Here is a 20,525-nt window from a genome sequence, read left to right as displayed (position 1 = left end):
AAATATTTAATTAGAAAATTATACCTGAGTGATGTGCTTACAGTTTAAAATTTTTTTTTTGAAACATGTCGGGTCGCATTATGTAGAAACAGATTTCCAAACAAGTTTCTTCCCAACTACCAAAATTTACCTCTATTATTAATTTATTTAAAATGCTTAAAGCATTTTCAACATTTTTTATTAAATTTATTACCAATTTTATATATTGTTACTGCATAACAAGAATATCAATTTGTTTAAATCTAAATACTTGTAACCTAGATAGCACCTACATATAAACTAACGATATGTATTCACTAACATAATTTTGATAAGCTTACAGTCTTAATATTTATAGAGTTTCTAAAAACTACTGTAAGTGAAAACGGTACCACGCTGCTTTCGCAAAAAAAAATACTAAAAACTAATCGGTGTAAGTTTTTCTAATCCATTTCAGCAAGTCCTCCACAAGGTCCTGTTGCGGTAAGCGAAAATCGGCGTAGGTCTGAATTTCGGGATCAGCAGCGACGCGGAATGTTTTGCTGGAACCTTGCAGAAACTAAATGACAACGATAATTAATAAAAAGACTTGTTTTTTAGAAGTAAATTTTAATAATTACCCGCATGGCATCCTCATCGGTGTTGTCATCGCCGGCGAATATCACTTTAATTTTGTCGGCCCAATCAGCGCCGAAACGGTCCTTCAATATGAGTAGCGAAGCTTCACCTAAATTAACGAAGCATTTAAAAAAATTAAGTAAATATATTATTCGCATAATTAATACTAAGTTTTCTCCAACACTTAAATATAAAACGTTGCTGTCTCACCTTTATGCCAATTCACTGGCGGCTTTGCCTCAATCGCGTCGTGCGCTTGACTTACACGATAACCATGCGATTCGATTATACGTATAGCCAATTGCTTTTGTTCCTCAGATATATCGGCAGGTACATCACGATAGTGATAGGTCAACGATACTGTTTTATCCTCAACCCAAGCGCCATTCTTTTGCACCTTATTGATCAGTTCTTTCACCATCGGGGCGTAATGATTCTTTAGTTCAGCGGCTAACGGATAGTCGTGACGTGTACCATCGCCACTTTCGATTTCCAAGCCGTGATTGCCGGCATAGGTGATTCCTTTGATACCGATGCGTGATTGTACATCACGTAGCCCGCGTCCAGAGATAATGCACAAAAATATTTGAGGGTGTACGGCTAACCGATTCAACAGTTTTTCCACATCCACATTCATATAGGTGTTCTTTGGATTATCGGCAATGGCGGCCAATGTGCCGTCGTAGTCTAAGAGCAAGGCGAGTGGTGTCTTCTTATTCAAGTAACTACGTGGACGCGGTTGAGTGATAAGGAAAAAGGTTTTAAATGCATTTTCAGAATTTTTTATATAAACAATTAGCGAGAGCATTTAAGGGCTTCAAATAAATTTCACTTCCCGATCATAAATCTGCACTTAGCTTGTATCTAATATACATATGTTATGTTGTACGAGTATATTTCATATTATTATTTTTCTTCACTCAAAAAAATTTGAGTAATGGAATATTCTCAGTAACATAAGCAGTGGCTGATATAATAAAAAAATAACAACGAACACCACTTTCCAATTTAATGATGAGCAGTTATTAGTACAATAGTGTCTGGCTTCAACAGAAAAAATCTAAGAGAGTGCTGAATCGAACATACAACTCTCATAAATGAAATCTAGTCTAAAAACCCGTTTGCATTACATTAATAAGGTCTAAAAAAATCCTCTCTTATGTTCCTTGATAAAGTCTGAAAGAAGAACCCACGTTTTTCAGAGAAATGTTTGGTAAGACCTCAGCATAGTTATGCTAAACTTTTAAAAATTTTCACATTGTTTTTCACTTAAGATGATCTTCAATGTTTAAATTTTTTAAAACCTAAAGAACATCGCTCTCAAACGTCCTTTCTTCTTCAGAAAACTGCTCATTTGCCGGAACTGCCGATATTAAATCACAATAGCATTGAATGGATAACTTTTTTCAGTTCACCATATATCAGTCCACGGCAGCGATAGAGTTTCCTAAGAAAATGTTCATATCGGACCACTATAGCAAAGGTTGGGTTAGCAACTTCACTTCTACTGTGTGCCAGGCCACAAAGGCATCGAAAGCAATGAAATAGTGGACGAAATTGCCAAGAATGGTGTACGACTAATATCCGAAAGCGTGATCAACATTGAGAAACTCATGCATTGTCTATTCGACGATCTCGACAGAAGAATGGCACAGAAAATCACGTGCTACCTGAGTATAAAACTGCAAAAGTCATGTGCAAAACGGTTGTACGGAAGTGCACATAATTCTTACTGGCACTCGATAGAAGAAACATAGGAGAATGATGGGAACGGTCACTGTGTGAACGAGATCTGATATCGCAAAGGACCAAAACTGGTCTATGCGTAGCTCATTGGCCTACCAGATTAATATAACCTAACTATGGCATAAAGCTTCCATACAAACCGACCCATTGAAATCAAGTTCTTCTAAGGAACCTTTTGTATTTGTGAACGATGGCTATAGCTTATATACATATATGAAAAATCCTACATAAATATATTGTCCTATTTTTCTTATACTGGACTTTCGCTTTTCATTCTCTTTTATTTGTTGTTTACATGCCAACCTGAACCCTTTGTTTATGAAACTGGGGCATTGACCAGATAAATTTTCTTTTATCAAACAACTGTTCGACACTCCTAAGCATGTGTACTATACTTAATTATACATATGTACATACATGTAGATATGAATATACATATATATATAGTATAGTATATTTGTATTTGCTTATATTTTTTGTAAATATTTACAATTTAAATTATAAAAGAAATGTCAAGGCCAAATCAGTTGATAAACAACACTTGTTCGTCAAGGTTGGAGTTCAATTAAGATATACCTATAAGGTGATAGGCACAACAACAACAACAAAACAAGTAAGAAAGGCTGCAACCAAACAATTTATACTCTTGCAAGAATCAAAGGCAGGGAAATACCTTAAGATATAAAATGTCTGTATATTAGGTATATGGGGCTCAAGGGAGTACTGACCCAATTCAACCCATTTGTTGTAGACAGAAATACTATTATCAGGAAAGGATTCTGTCTGAATTTCAATTGTGTATCTCGCACATTGACCGATATTTTCGGTCCAAGCTCCAACTTTTAAAGCTTTATTAACTTTTCCTCATATATCCTCAAATTTCAGTGAATACTTTTTTGTTCAGTAAATGAGGAATTACGCTCAACTCTATATGAAATTTAATATATTTTTGCGTTCATTTATTCTTTCTCTGATATTTTGAAGCACCAGACCAAATTTATGTGTCCACATTTCATTAAAAAATTATATGGAAACAGAGCTAGTTTTTGGAATCGGTACCAAAAGTTAAACCTTATTTAATATAGAGTAAATTTAAAGTAATATTAGAGGAATATATTTAATGAAATTTCATTGATCTTGAATTTTTAAACCAAGAAAAGAAATAAAAATGTCCGAATTATCAATTCAAAACTGTTTTTAAGCCTTGAATCTTCAGTGACATTTCATAAAAAGTGAGCTGAGAGAATTGTTTACTTAAATAAAATTAAAACTGAGAGTTAAGGTATTCCAGCTTAATTTTGTCTCTATAAAGATCGAAAATAGCCAATTTGTTTAATGTAAGCAGAGAAATGAAAATTAAGCGGTTTTTTGATAAATTCTACTTTGCAAGAATTTAATATATATTCTTCTAAATAAAACTAATAATTACCGAAATAGAGAAAAACAGTCACTTTTTACCCTCTCAAAAGCTAAAAAAGTGTCTAATTTCAAATATCAAAAATATATTTAGTTATAAACCGTAAATCAGTATAGTCAAACGTTAGTCTAGATTTAGTTTTTGAGTCAAACTTCCGGAAATGGAAGTATCATGCAAAAACTAATAAGGTGAGGGTGGTGAACTTGCGTGTCAGTGTTGTGAATTGGAGTCGATGTGGTGTGTATGTTAAGATTGTGGGAATGAGGCTCATTTAGTCAAACTCGTCATAAAAATTATATTTTTGAACAGTTGAAGATTTTTGTAATACTATGAGTGTATTATGAGCGCTAAAAAGTCTGAAAAATTATTCAAAAATTAGAAGACGACTTTAAAGTTGTACCACACTGTATCTGACACAAGGAAATACAAAAAAAAATAGTTTTTTGATTACAGTATAAATTTATGTAAAAAAAAAAATAAATCATTAAGAAAAACTACATAAAAGCAGATAAAAACTGCATAACAAACAATATTGCCACCTTTTAAATTTATAAGATTGTTGTTTTTTTTCATTGAATAAGAAGGAAATAGAAATTCATTTAAGCCCACTCTCGCGTATAAATTAATAATGAAATTAAATTAACACATACATACTCGTATTTATGTAATTACACATAAATATTTATAAACTTACCCTGGTAATTTGCGTTCGAAATCCTCCAAAGAAGATATCACTGGCACTACGCGTTTCTCTGGCATTTTATTGCTGCTACTGCAACTACCTGCTGCTGCTGCGAAATTACCGCTAGTCGTAATGTATGAACGCTTCACAAGACTGCTGGTGGCTGTGGCGCGTGCTGGCGACCGTGAGACCAGCAGAACCAGTGGTAAAATTCTTAGCAGACGCACTGTAACACACACGTTGAGTGTAGTGGAAAATTTTGATTATTTGGTAATTTCTTATCAGTTAGTTTTTGCACAACTTATTAGTGATTTTTTCGCGAGCAATTAAATTATTATTTTTTAATATTTTAATTATTTTTTTCAATATTTTAATATTAATAAAAAAAATCTATTAAATTTTTTCGACTTTTTTTTGCAATCTTTTTTAGCCAATTAATTATGCTTGGTACACTAATCACAACAAAGGCACAGAAATATAAGAATTTTTGCAGGAAATATTATATTTCACTGAATGTTCGCATTTAAAGTGAATTCTAGTACTGAAGTTAGTGTTGCTTAGCCGGAGCCTTTTAAATCTGAACTGTGCAGTCAGATCGTTACCCTACATGCATGCAAATATATTTACAATTATTGATATACAAACATGCTGAGTGAATGCGAACGACGCAGCAATTTTGCTCTGAACTTACACTCAGCAACATCAAGAACAACACCAACAATAAGTACAAATGTTCTTTATACTCATCATTGATGAGAAGTCCGCAATATAATAGAAATATATACACACAAACACATCACACATCTCAATCAGAGTGATATAAAATCCACTCATTTTTAAATTGCACTCAAATTTCGAAATTTTTCTTTGTTTTGCAGAAAACAAGAATAGAAAGCAGGAATTCCCTTCTAACAGCAAAACGTACAACAACAAGTAAGGAAGGGCTAAGTTCGGGTGTCACCGAACATTTTATACTCTCGCATGATAAAGTGATAATCGAGATTTCATTATCTGGGAGATTTACCGATATTTTCGGTCAAAAATTAGGTTAGGTTAGGTTAGGCACTGAGTTCTTCGAGTTCGATATCAGGGACCTTGAAAAGTTATAGTCCGATCACGACAATTTTTCCACAAGGGATACCTCTGCTCAAATGCAGTATTTGTATAAAGTTTCATTCCGCTATCATCATTGGTTCCTAATGTATATATCATACAGAGAAGGCATCATATGGAATTCAAAATATCGTTATATTGGAAAAAGGCGTCGTTGTGAACCGATTTCACCCATATTTCGTACATGGCATCAGGGTGTTAAGAAAATATTATATGCCGAATTTTATTGAAATCGGTCGAGTAGTTCCTGAGATATGGTTTTTGGTCCATAAGTGGGCGACGCCACGCCCATTTTCAATTTTTAAAAACAGGCTGGGTGCAGCTTCCTTCTGCCATTTCTTCCGTAAAATTTAGTGTTTCTGACGTTTTCTGTTAGTCGGTTAACGCACTTTTAGTGATTTTTAACATAACCTTTGTATGGGAGGTGGGCGTGGTTATTATCCGATTTCTTCAATTTTTGAACTGTATGTGGAAATGTCTGAAGGAAACGACTCTATAGAGTTTGGTTGACATAGCTATAGTAGTGTCCGAGATATGTACAAAAAACTTAGCAGGGGGCGGGGCCACGCCCACTTTTCCAAAAAAATTACGTCCAAATATGCTCCTCCCTAATGCGATCCTTTGTGCCAAATTTCACTTTAATATCTTTATTTATGGCTTAGTTATGACACTTTATAGGATTTCGGTTTCCGCCATTTTGTGGGCGTGGCAGTGGGCCGATTTTGCCCATCTTCGAACTTAACCTTCTTATAAAGCCAAGAAATGCGTGTACCAAGTTTCATCATGATATCTCAATTTTTACTCAAGTTACAGCTTGCACGGACGGACGGACGGACAGACAGACATCCGGATTTCAACTCTACTCGTCACCCTGATCACTTTGGTATATATAACCCTATATCTGACTCTTTTAGTTTTAGGACTTACAAACAACCGTTATGTGAACAAAACTATAACACTCTCTTTAGCAACTTTGTTGCGAGAGTATAAAAACGACCGCCAACGAGCATTTATCAAACGCATTGGTCGTTTTGAGTGCCACTCATTAGGCTCATGCCTAAAGAGTCATATCGAGACGAGTGTACATTCAGCTGACACGAAGTCCACTTCTATGCGTGGCACACGAGCAGTTATCTGCAGAAAAGATTTGTCTGCGAACATAACCAAAATAACGCCGCATCGTCACCGGTTGTAATACTCAAGATAACGCAGCTATGTTTGACGTCTGCTGAATTAAAGATGTTATCAATTTGACTCACTCAAATGCTCGTTTAGTGCGATTATATGAAATATCAATTATACGCCATGTATGACCATTGCATATCAAATGCTCGAACAGCCAGCGAACACGCGTCCTCTGGTTGTAGAGTGCCGGTTGAGTAATGCAATACACAATCTTGACAGTTTGCGTGTATTTTAGGAATATTTAGAGATATGCGATTATACTTAATTAATTAATTATTAAATAATGCGAAATTGGTGTTTGACGTCAAATAGTGGCCAATTTCAAAAACGGCTGCTCCCATATTTCGGTTCAACAATTAAAATAAAAACAGATCCACATATTTTAAATCAAAAACAAGTAAGGAAGGGCTAAGTGCAAAGATACACTGTTATGAGTAAAACATATTCACTCATTTTCATTGAGATAACTCACAAATTGACCGATATATGTGGTACAAAGCCACCCGGAAGTTCGAAAATCTTTATATTAGATACATAGGGCTATGGGAAGTATTGGACCGATTGAACCCATTTTTCACTGAATTCCAAATATCTCACACATCGACCGATATTTTCGATCAAAAGTCAACTGTAGGTACTGGGGTCCACATATTCGGGTTTGTTGGATTTGAATAACAAAATTGGTCTATGTATATGGGAAGTAGGATTGGTTGTAATCCTATATGAGATTGATATAGGAATATGAGAGGAATACCACGTGCGTAAGTTTGTCGAAATCAGTCGGTCGAGTCCCAAGATATGGGATTTCACCAACAAGTGGGCGGTGCCACGGCTCTCATAAAGGCCTCTCATACCATCTCGAAAGTAAACTTTAATGGCTCTGGCGTATTTATTTATTCTATTATTGCGCTTTTAGTAATTTTTACCAGTACCGTTATAAAGGGGTTATATCCGATTTCATCCATTTTCAAAATGTTTGTAAGAGTTTTTATAATATATGCGTTAGGCAAAAAAAAATGTCTATCCTAAATCGTCTTGCAGGGCCATCATCCGGTCTGATCCAAAAATTCTGAATTTCATAGTCTGGCTTTGAGCAGAGTCACCAAAATTTAACACATTTGAAGCTTCGCAAAATTAACGCAGTTGTGTGATAAAAATAAAATATGTGGAAACAAATATTGTTTAAAATGTGCTACCCACCAAGATGAATTTCACTATAGCCCGCACCTTTTTAATTTAATTTAATTTTTTATTATTCCAATTTTTATTAATTTATTGAATTAATTGGAAATTTTATAAAAAAAAAATTTTATAATTAAAACTTTCGATTGAGCCGCTGGAAGCAAGAGAATACGCGAAAAAAATACGTGCGAACGTCCCCAGCTCAATGCAATAACCGTTAATGCGAGATATGATGCTGCAAACTTTTATTTTATATGGAGCCAGATGCATTGAGAAAAAATAAACATGCGTATATGAAAAAAATTCATTCACATATACATATACATAAGTAAGCCTATAAAAATCTATGTAATATATTTTACACAATATGCCCGCGCTGCTACCGGAACTTATAGGAACACAAGTATGCATAAACAAAGAAACAATTACACAAGTATTGCAAAATCAGTCAAGATCCGTAAAGGAAAATGCCGCACAAAAAAAACAAAAACCAAATCCACACAAAGCACACAGTAGAACGCTTGAACCGTAAATTACACTTAATTTATTTATGTATTTGAACTTCCATATATTTCGATGAAAACATACATATACATACATATATACGATATATATTTATGTATGTATTTGATTTATGTATTTTGATTTACTTGTATTTTTTTCCATTTTTGTTTGCAATGGTTTGGCACTGGGCCAATGTGCGCAGCATTAGCCCCTTTACAGGAAACACAAAAACATGACATTGACATTTGAATACATTTTTCTCCAAATAATATGTATGTAAATTAAATAAAAACTAAAAGATAACCAAACATTTAGAAAACGCCTACAAAAAATAATAATACTAACAACCAAGCCCCATAATTCTGCGGTCATTGCCTGGTGAAGAGCATTCGGAAAACCCACAGTAGCTAAGCAGCTAGAGCGTGATCAAAGAGCGGTACTCATCATCATCTGTGGGGCACTGAGAACAACTTTGGCACTCAAAGCTTTTCTACACGTTTCACCTGTAAACATAGAATGAGATTTAGGCAAGCGGGGTATATGAATAATCCCAGGCAGGGACACATTGAAATTCTCCACCCCTCCGATCACATTCTTTACAATCTAGGTCACTGCAATGCAGAACTCTCTCCTGACGGTTCCTTCTCAGCTCATCCACCTGCGAGGGACTATGAGCGGAGCGAAGCCGTTGGAGAGGAGTGTAGTGCGCTTTTTCATAGATGGATCGCAATTAAGATGGAGAATAGATGGTTGAAGCTCTCCATCAACTCTATTTTGAGACTACCAGAATACTTTAGTGTCTTTATAATATAAGTAAAAATACTTGTGCAACTTCCGGTTATACTGACTTTAAACTCGCTGACTGTGACAAAACTAGTTAAGGAATGCATGACCTCATTAGAAATAACTACAAGTTTCTTCCATACTAGACTTGTATGTGTGCGCGATCACAGCGGAATCGCGGAAAACTACAAAGCCGATGAGCTTGCTTTGGAAAGCTCACTTTCCTCCCTTTCATCCTATTGGAAACGACTTTGGTTTCCAATTTCTTCTTTTATTCTAGCGCTGGACCTTTGGACGACCAGTGAGCTCAGCAAACACTGATCAACAACCAGGACTTGTGCAACTGCGAGATGCTTCTGGACGAGAGTGAACCGTAAAAGGTTATTCGGACTACTGGCTCTTAGCAAAGACAGTCTCATCGCAATTGTATGTGTTCTGACTGGACACTGTCAAATAGGTTTACACGCGGTGCGGCTTAATATTCTGTAGGACAATATTTGCCACAGCTGTATGGAGGAAGGCGAGGTGGAATCAACTTGTCATTTCCTCCTCTATTGGCCGGATTTTGCCACATTGAGACTGAAATATCTTAGTAGACACACCTTTGCGGAACCCAGCGAAGTGGCTGGGATTGACATGAACTACCTTAATAGAATTGTGGAAAGCTGAAAAGGCTTTGTCGAACTATGAGGATCTGGTGATACACTTTTAAGATTTTCTGTATAACAGAAAAGATCGTTGAAAAGATCAGGTGGAGAAGGACCTAGCTGCACTTGGTATCTCCAATTAACGCCAAAACAGTGGAAAGTTAGAATGACTGGTGTGCTGTTGAAAACTCGGCTATATCTGCGTAAGCCTCTACGACAATAAGGAAGAGGAAGAAACAAGGACTAACTAGAATCATTGAGTGATAATGCTATTGTGAGCTTAAATTAGGTCGAAAAAAACATTTTTATTATCTATTCTCAGATATATAATATTGAAATATTTACAATTTAGTTTGATTACTCATTTAGCCATGAATTGCAATTTTCAAAATTTATTTGTTTATTGAATGAAAATGTTCTCTTTGTTTACTATCTTAAAGCAAATTGTCATTGTTTTGGATATGTGTGCACATTTGATACCAAATACAAAACAGTTTATTCCTCTTCTGTGCCTTTGCTGATAAATAAATTTTTTTGAAAATCCCTGATATAATTTTAACTCAAAGTAGATTTTTCGTATTCAATATTTTCACTCAAGTTATACTCCGTAGTATATTTTAAGACTCAATAGACTCAATCAAAGCACAATAATATCAAAAGTGAGCAAAATTTCTGAAAGTTCATTCCCACTGTAAATATCCAAAAATTAAAATTCTATTATATCCCTCATATCCGTAGTTTGTTGCATCAACTTGTATATACACAAACATACATAAGCAGGTATAATTATTTCTATCATGACTTGACCGCATGCTTTATTGTTGTCCAAAGTAAGATTCGATGCAAATGTGTCGTGATCATAAAGTGCTCGATGTTTGCACCATTTACACCGCCGCCGCAACTTTCTTTGTCTTTTAGGTTCGAATTGTGACTAATATTTGCACTAGGTTTGTATGTGTATTTCTTTTAATACGGCTGTATTATGATAATATTATTGACGTTGTCAAAAATAGATGTTCATCCTTCTTTCACGTGCACCCTGTCTGGCATGCTTAATAATGCATTAACCTTGGAATTGTACTGCGTCGATCCGAAGACAGGTTGGGTTAGGTCATTGTGACACTTTATTCGTTATAGATAACAAGTGTGGTGTTAAATTTATTTTTAAACTCTCAGGATGAGACTTAAAATACGCGATTTCTTATGGACTCAATATTAAAAGAGCAACCGGGACATTCGCTTCATGACGTGACAGTGGGCATGTCACCAAGAGCGCTAGAATTTCTTGCGATTCAACCTAGAATGCCATACTAACTGAGCGCTTTGCTTACAATCCTCTACCAGATTCAGTGGGGAACAAAACAGCTTCATATCAGTTAGGAGTATATGCTATAGTGACTCGATCTGAACAAAGTCAAATTTGGTGGAGATTTTTCGTCAAATGAAAAACCTTTCCATACAAGCACTTTGTTCCGATCGTTCAATTTGTATGCGAGCTGAGTACTATAGGAAATCGTTCTAAATAATTTCTTCCGAGATTGCACCTTTGCCTTTAACAATAATCCATGCGAAATTTCTTGAAGATATCACTTCAAATGAAAACCCTTCGATACAAGAACTTTATACCGATCGTTTAATTTGTATGACATCTATATGCCATAGTTGTCCGATATCGGCCGTTCCGACAAATGAGCAACTTCTTGATAAGAAAAGGGCAGGAGAAAATTTTCAGATAGATATCTCAAAAACTTAGAGATTATTTCACTTACAGACAGACGGGCAAGGCAAAACCGACTCAACTTATCACGCTGATTATGTATATATATATTTTATAGGGTCTCCTACCATTTCTTCTGGGTATTACAAACTTCATGGCAATTTTAATATACTCTGTTCAGGGTATAATTACCGAAAATTTGGTATAGAAGTACGAGAATAAAGTATAAGTATAGTGTATAATTCTCGGTCTCCGGTCCAGAGCTACATAGAACAAATTTAAAACCAAAATATTTAGGGTGAATATGATATTCTGACTGCCAAGACAAAAGTATGAATTCTAAGACGGTAGGAAATATCAGAACTTGCTTTGGCCATGTTTCAAATGTGTATATACTTTAAGTATAATCCAAAAATTGTGAAATGAAATGTATTAATCATTTCGTAATTTTTGGAAACAATTTGGCAGCATTATCTGACATACTCGAGTCTCGTGCATCGTGCTATTGTTAGATAGCTATGTACTATGTACCAGACACCATGGATGTGACGTCAAGAATTATATTTTAAATATGTGATAACCTGATGGGCCAACAAATTAGCAAGCATTCTTGTGTAATTATGTGTCGATTATTGCGAAATGTGCTTGTTGAAGTCACAGAACACATTAAACATACATATATTTAGAATTATGTAGGAAAACATAAAAAAAATGCTGTTAAGGACTCAAATAATTTTATATTAGAATGATTGGAATTTACTCTTTCCAGAGTTCGGATTCTGCCATTATAATTGTCAAGACTCTAAATAAACAAATCCTTTGTAATTTCGGATTTTATACCAAAAATTTAAGCAAAGCGGTTGGATATAAAATGGACTATTCTTGAAAGGAGGAGTAAGTACCGTTACATATTCCAAAATATGAATTTCATTAAAAATGTTTCATAAGCTTTTCGAACAACCCGCCAATGGAAATGATACTATTTGATTGCATACATACCATACATAAGAATGTATGTATGTTTAAATAAGCAACCTCTCCACACGTTCATATTGTAAATATTATTTCACTAATTTATTGAAACACCGCATATACATACATACATATGTACATTTGCACATACATAAAGCCATACATAAATTCGCATTGACTAGATTATTTTCTGCGTACTGAATGATTCGAACGATGCGGAAAACAGAAACAAATTAGAGGAAACGCACACGCGCACATAGCATACCAACAACTAACATGAAATAAATAAAAATTTCATTATATTAAGTGGAAGAATTTTTTGATGAAAACCAGCAAATTAAATGGAAGACAGAAGCAAGCTAAATAAGTAAAAGTACCAAGTAAACGCGGACCGAGGAATCAACGCCAAACGCTTGGCGAATTGTGAAGCAATTGTGAAAAGGTGTGTAGCTACACAAAGATAAACGAAAATCAATAAATTGTGATCGAGATTAAAGCGAATTATTACCTATATTTTATATAGTTAGTGTTTATATTGTATATGTATAAAATAAAGCAGGGTAAAAAATGCGGAAACTCTTGCTTAGTGCGCTGTGAAGAATAAATTTGTAAATAAATACTAAAAGAAAAGCAAATTGACTTAATTAAATTTAGAAACAAAGGCCGCAAATTAAAGTGGCACAGTGATCAATAACATACACATATGTAAGTAAGTAAGTAAGCGAGTAAGTTTGAGTTGTATATATTCATATGTAAGTACGTATGTGCACAGTTGCCTTGGCTAACAATTGCACGCAGCAAGCAAATGCTACTCAGCCACTCCATTTGCTCCAGCAAATCAACAGCTGACGATCATCATGAACACCAGCTGTTCGCTGCCTGTTTGTCTGCCTGTCTAGTCAACTGGCACTACTCGCCAAAGTCAAACACCCACTCGACATCCATATCACTTAATGGACATACACTTCAATTTGATTAAGGCAAAAATAGTCAGCAACATTTAGCATTGGTAAATAAACAATTGAGAGACAAGTGATTACAGCCTGCCTTTGCAATTACATTATATCATTAATATGCACACACACTCATATACATACACACATTTGGAGTTTACATATTTTTCTTCAATCACAAAAAATCTAAAATTAGGCATACATAAGTAATAATTGCGGAAAATATTCAAGATTTCACTTACTGATTACGCTGTTTGGTTTTCCACTTGTCACTATTGTTTTTATTTTTGTACACAATTTACTTTGCGGTAAATTTAGCTACTAGTATTTGCCGATTATGCGGCCTAACACTGCTGATGATTTATTGCTTTAACGCAACTTCTAATAATAAAATAATATTAACTGCTACAACAACAAGTGACGAATGACGATGATTATATATACTTGTAAATACGTGTGTGTCTTTGTAAGCACAAGTGCAATTTAAACAAACTTTTTCTCTTTACAGCAAAACAAAAGATTTCACAAGTTCTTGATTTTCCTTTCAAACAAAAACAAGGTCAAATATTATCTTGTAAAAAAGTACACTTAGAATTACAAATAATATTTCATATATATTATTAATAATTTTCGTATAAATGTAGATTGCGTAAAATTTGCTAAGAACACAACACACTCGCCCACTTGAGCGCTCACTTGATGAGAATTTTTCGGCGAATCAGCTGTTTCAGAGCTTTTGTTTCGATACGTATACACATATATTATTATTGTTATTGTGCATAAGTAGTAAATATTAGAAAAATGTGCAAAAGTTTATTAAAGCTTACGGTAGACGTATTTATTACTTGCTAGCTATGAACAACAAAATAATAAAAATAGTTTGGAAAGCACTATTAGAAAAGTCAAAAGTTTGAGTGCACTTGAAAATTTGTGTAGAAAAGCAAAGGAACAGTTTTAGAGCCATAATACTTGGTCGGTCAATTTAATGGAATAGGTAAAACGTATGAAGAAATAAGGAACCAATAATAACGGCATGTTGTTACAAATTGTAGACAACTCAATTCAATTCTTAAAAACTCCATTTTTGTGGGAAAAAAAAGATATGGGAATGGGATTACCCCTCATTAACTTCCTAACAAAATATGGATTTCGGAGGATGGCTTAGTGTATAAAATATTCATATAAAGAAATATTCAGCTATGATATTTCATAATGACATTATATAAAAACCGTTAAAATTTGAATTCATGTTTCATTTAATATATGTACTCATAAAAATATACATATATTTGTATATGCTAAAATAGAAAGACTCACCCGCTTGATTAAGTAATTTATTTAGGTGTACGAGTATACCATATACGATGTATGTATATTATACATATGTATGTATGTATATTTGGCAGCATATTATTTTATTGTTTAGTTATTACTAAACGCTTAACCTTTTACACATTTTAGGACCCTATTCTATTTTCTTACTTTATTACTTTTATCTTTCATTTTCTTTTAGATGACGACACTATTTTTTATTTTATTATTCACAATATTTTCCGATTTATACTAAGAAACTGCACTATTTTTATTACTTTGCATTGCGACTTGGCACCTTTTATTTCTTTTTTATACTCTCTTTTTTCTATTTGAACTACGATACTGCACTATTTTGTATTTATTTCTTATATTTTCCGGACTTATGCGAGGAAATTGCACTATTTTTTTTTATACTCTCTTTTTTCTATTTAAACTACGATATTGCACTATTTTTTACTTATTACTCACATGTTTTCTGATTTATATGAAGAAACTGCACTATTTTTATTACTTTTGATTTTACTTTTCATTTCGACTTCGACCTTGCACTTTTTTATTTCTTTATTACTTTCCTTTTCCATATAGTAAATTATGACACTGCACTATTTTTTACTAAATTATTCACAATTTCTTCACATATCGCTAATTTTTCATAACATTAAGCAAATCACCTTTAATTTTGAATTTTAATTGCTGCAAGCTAGAAATTTGGATTTTCATTTAGTTTTTTACTCAAAGCACAAATTAAATTTAATATTCATTCAACATTTGGAGAGCCTGTGCACAAGATTGTCACTTTGCCTTTTTCTCCAATTGGCATGTTTGTGCATGTTGGAAGTAACTGGTTACGTTTAAGAAGCCCATAGACAACATAATCACTTTTCCATTTTGCATGTTTGTGTATGCTGAAATAACTACATGTTTGTCATGAAATGGCATCGTGCTTTGCTTTTTCACTTTGTCGGTAAATTTTGTTCGTGTTTATTGTAGTGTTATTTTACCGAATGCATGCACAAATGCATATTATTTTCAATCGCATTATTTTTACACAAAAACAAATATGCAAACATTGAATTGTACTTTCAACCACAGATTAATAACTATTGAATAGTTTTATGAGCAAAAACATTTATTTGATGCTGAATTTAACACGAATTTCAATGGTTGAACAGCACGCACATTTGCCAGTCGCCTAAATTAATTGATGCGAAGAACGGAAACTGTCAAAATATGGTGGGAAATGATAGAGTTGCTGCATGCTGAGTAGAAAAGCGATTTAAAACACAGTCGTTAATGCAGTGCCGATAATTGCTAAACAGTTATTTATTAGTAAATTAGTGTTTATATTGAAAATTAAAATTAAATGGAATGAAATAAAAGAATATAACAAACTATAATTTATTGGAAATTAAATAGTTGTGATTAAAAAATCAATTATAGGTTCCGAAAATGTCACAAACTATAAGACAATTTTCGGTATAATTCTGCACTACGTTATCGACAATATCTTCAGCATATATACATACATATGTACATATGTACATATAACCACTCTTTATGTCCTGTTATGTTTTATTATATTTTATATTCATAAAACACTAGTGACAACTATAACGATATTAGCTCTTGCAAAATATTTTAATTCATACATTAAAATACATAAAATTTCAAATTAATAAATATTTAGATTGCTTCAACTGCCTTATCAACAGCTACAATCCTAAATATTTTCTTCAGCGTGTGCAACCCCGCTTCCTTTCCTAATTCCTTTTGACAGTTCCGTTATTTGACGAAATATACATATGTACATACTGGCCGGCGAATTTGTAGAAAGTGAAAATAGAAGAAACGCGTTAAGTATGGGGGCACGATTACGGTTTTTCCGGCGCCGCGATTTGATGGTACTAATGGATAGAGGAGGTCCTCAGGATTAAAAAATGTATACACATATACCGTCCTCAGACTAATAGTTTCCGAGATATTTCACTTTAAAGTTCCACAACTTTACATGCAATTTAGTCCTATTTTGTTTTGTTTTGTTTTTCTTCACATGTCATTACAAGTACCAGTGTTGCCACATATTGTGTTTTAAAGAAACTATGAAAAATTTTTCTATTTAACATTTATAAAGAAAATGGTACAAATGGTTTTTGTATCTTATGTTAATTGATAAATAAAGATAAAAAATAACATTCCTTTGTGTCGAACTACTTTCTGCACTGGCGGCCTTCGGCCGCGCTTCAAAAAAAATAACCCTCATCGATCGAACACCGGGGTATTCATAGTTCCTTTGTGTCGAACTACTTTCTGCACTGGCGGCCTTCGGCCGCGCTTCAAAAAAATAACCCTCATCGATCGAACACCGGGGTATTCATAGTTCCTTTGTGTCGAACTACTTTCTGCACTGGCGGCCTTCGGCCGCGCTTCAAAAAAATAAGCCTCATCGATCGAACACCGGGGTATTCATAGTTCCTTTGTGTCGAACTACTTTCTGCACTGGCGGCCTTCGGCCGCGCTTCAAAAAAAATAACCCTCATCGATCGAACACCGGGGTATTCATAGTTCCTTTGTGTCGAACTACTTTCTGCACTGGCGGCCTTCGGCCGCGCTTCAAAAAAATAAGCCTCATCGATCGAACACCGGGGTATTCATAGTTCCTTTGTGTCGAACTACTTTCTGCACTGGCGGCCTTCGGCCGCGCTTCAAAAAAAATAACCCTCATCGATCGAACACCGGGGTATTCATAGTTCCTTTGTGTCGAACTACTTTCTGCACTGGCGGCCTTCGGCCGCGCTTCAAAAAAATAACCCTCATCGATCGAACACCTATTTTAATCAAAAAGAGAGAAAAACTGAAAAACTTTCCATTCTATAATACGTTTTTTCTATTTAATATATAATATACACATTTTTGATTATATTTTCAGGACACAAAGTATGGCAACACTACTATTTGTCTTAAATGTAAACACGCAAATCACTTGAAACTTTGAATGTGCAAAATAATTTTTAAAGTATATTTATTTTCTTAAAAAATATACAATTAGTGTAAATTTTTGATAAATACGAATGTGTACAGTGTAATTAAATATATATTAATTAAAAAATATGTGAAAAGTGGGTTAAACATAGTGAAATAGCGAGCATTGTTTTTACAAATTTTTGAACTTTAAAGTGAAATATCTCGAAAACTATGGGTCTGAGGACCGTATATGTGTATACATTTTTTAATGCTGAGGACCTCCTCTATCCATCCGTACCATCAAATCGCGGCGCCGGAAAAATCGTAATATTGCCAATATGGGCTCTCATTAAGTTTATTCGTTTAAAATTAAGTGTAGTAATTTCTGTATTAAAAAAAATGTGAATATATTGGTAAAGTACGCGGTTTTGCTGAATAGCAATGAATGAGTGGAATGATAAATAAATAACATTTTTTTTATTTTTACTAAAACAGGTAAGACTGTTATATGCATAATAAATAATAATTATGCTTTACGAAACTAGCAGGAGGGAAAATTTATAAATATTATACCTAATATAGTCATATTTATTAACTTTCACTACTTCCTGGAAGCTGTCTAATTACAAACCACATTTTAAGAGGTTTTGGCTATATTTGCATTTCAGACGGCACATTCGATGTAAACGGTAAAGTTATGAAGAATTAAAAGTAAAAGTCAAAAAGTGTAGAATTGACCATTGAGAATCTGTTGTTGATATATGTACTTTACTTCAAAAATATTTAAGAAATGATGAGCTTGGGATGACTTACTTGGGATCAATAAATTCACAAGTTCATCGAGTTTTCTATGTACATAAACTCGGACTGCAATTCCAAAAAACAAAAAAAAATATGATTACTAAATATTCGGATTATTTAGCAAATTTGTCATGTCATTCTTGAGACTTCGTTGGTAAAGCTTCACTTGAGGTCGCTTCTGTAAACACTGCGAATTTTATTCTATATTAATGTAAATTTGTTTATATATTCCTGTGAAATTTGGCAAATCTTGAATTTGATATTGATAAACTTCCATTTTTTTTGTATTTATTTTGAAAGTTTTGTAGAGAAGGTAAAATACTTCTGTTTTTATCTAGTGATGGGAAAGTTTTCGATTTATTTTCTTTAAGGTAGTCTGATAGTCTCGTAAATTCTTAATTCAATATATATGCAGATAGAAAACATTTAATGGTTTCAGACTGTATATAATATATATATACATATCTGTTCGGAAACTAATAGGACTGAGTCCATTTGAAAAAATTTATTGAACCAATCGTTACAATTCTTTAAAAACTTTCAAAATAGGCTCGATGCAGCGCTGCCAGCGCGAATTTCAAGCATCGAAGGCGTCATGGAAGGCATTTTCCGGAATACCCTTGAGAACCGAGGTGCCTGCTGCTTGGATCCCATCTGTCGTCTCAAAGTGCTTGCCTTTCATCGACCTCTTGAGGCAAAGAAACAAAAAGGCGATGTGAGCCGGGGCGTTGTCGCGGTGCAACTTCCAATCGGAGTAGATTCAAAGAGATTTCATAATTGAATCAAAATTGGTAAATATCATAAGTAAAATGCCATTCAAGCAGCTGATCAATGATTAAATATCCCTACAAAACACATATCGGTTAAATCACCGTTTCACCTTTGGATCATTAACTCTAGTATACCCTTCACAGAGGCATTTCTTATAGCATTTATTTCTCTTGATTTTGAACGATCGATTTGAATGGAAACTACATGCTATAGTGCACCGATATAATAAATATGTTCAGAGATTATGGCGTTGCCTTAGTAAAAAACTCATGTAAAACTTCTTGAAAATATCTTGTCAAATAAAAAATTTCTCATACAGGGTATTAATTTCTATAAGGATCTTGGTTAAGTAGCTATACTCTATAGTGATTCGATATCGGCGATACCGACAAATGAGCAGCTTTTTGGAGAGAGAAGGGCTTGTGAAAAATTTCAAATCGATATTTTCAAAACTGAGAGACTAGTTCGCGGACAGACAAACAGGCGTGAATGTCTAAATCAACTCAGCTCGACACGCTTATAATTTCTATATAAGTACATACCTCAAAGGATCTCCTACATTTCCTTCTAGGTGTTACAAACTTCGGCATATGCATTAAAGTTACGTATACGCCAAGTCACATACAGGAACCCACAGAAATTATTACACATTTAAATACAGAAATTATTTAATGCCATTATAAAACAACCATTTAATATAATAAGAAGATTTTATGACGCTTTGCACGCTTCTCGTAAAATTACCTTTGAACTACTTATAAAAGCAAGCAAATGACGCAAAATAGACGCACTTGCAAATGCAAATATACGTCAGGACATATATACATATGTGTGTATAAATATGCCCGCCAAATAATGTCATATGCATAAATAGAGTTACAAAAACAAAAAGAAAAAATTAAAAAAGAAAATAAATAAATAAATAAAGCTTTGTGCAGCGCCACTAATTTGAATAGAAACCCATCGAGGTGTAACTGGCGCCAATACGAAGGTGAAGATGCTTGGCAATGAAAGTGTAACGCCAAGCTTAAGGTTATGCAGCTACGTACCTATGTACATACATATACGTGAGGGGTATATGAAAGCATTGTATTGTAGCGCCTTTTGTTGCCATGACAGGTAAACAAGTGATTAGAGTAGAAAAGGCATTAATTTACGCAGCAAACGCGTTCAAGTGTAA

General features: G+C 33.9%; 3 protein-coding genes across 6 annotated transcripts in view; 1 reads left to right on the top strand and 2 right to left on the bottom strand.

Moving 5' to 3' along the window:
- The window catches only part of LOC105228749 (protein YIPF6), a 58,736-nt gene that overhangs the window by 28,885 nt on the left and 9,326 nt on the right, over positions 1 to 20,525 (bottom strand). The window lies entirely within an intron of this gene.
- Positions 136 to 18,602, bottom strand: LOC125775338 (uncharacterized). 3 transcript variants are annotated; one of them, XM_049458367.1, is made up of 5 exons: positions 18,587 to 18,602; positions 4,455 to 4,668; positions 808 to 1,322; positions 600 to 706; positions 136 to 538 (listed from the first exon to the last, which is right to left on the bottom strand). In XM_049458367.1, coding segments are annotated over exons 1-5 (972 nt in total). In that variant the 5' UTR covers positions 18,588 to 18,602; the 3' UTR covers positions 136 to 403. The 3 variants fall into 3 exon arrangements, with proteins under 3 accessions (XP_049314324.1, XP_049314277.1, XP_049314365.1); XM_049458320.1 differs by lacking the exon at positions 18,587 to 18,602 and adding an exon at positions 13,741 to 14,202; XM_049458408.1 differs by lacking the exon at positions 18,587 to 18,602 and adding an exon at positions 7,941 to 8,111.
- Positions 12,515 to 20,525, top strand: part of LOC105228753 (ras-related and estrogen-regulated growth inhibitor) — a 38,593-nt gene continuing 30,582 nt past the window's right edge. The window contains exon 1 of one of the 2 annotated variants that reach the window (XM_029551309.2): positions 12,515 to 13,250. In XM_029551309.2, coding sequence (XP_029407169.1) covers positions 13,249 to 13,250 — 2 coding nt within the window. In that variant the 5' untranslated portion in view covers positions 12,515 to 13,248. The remainder of the gene's footprint in view (positions 13,251 to 20,525) is intronic. The other variant, XM_019991219.3, reaches the window with a different exon arrangement.

This window comes from Bactrocera dorsalis, chromosome 1 (genome assembly GCF_023373825.1).
Source record: "Bactrocera dorsalis isolate Fly_Bdor chromosome 1, ASM2337382v1, whole genome shotgun sequence".
Classification (NCBI taxonomy): Eukaryota; Metazoa; Arthropoda; class Insecta; order Diptera; family Tephritidae; genus Bactrocera; species Bactrocera dorsalis.
Note: the sequence above shows the minus strand (reverse complement) of the source record. Positions and strands in the feature narration are given on the sequence as shown.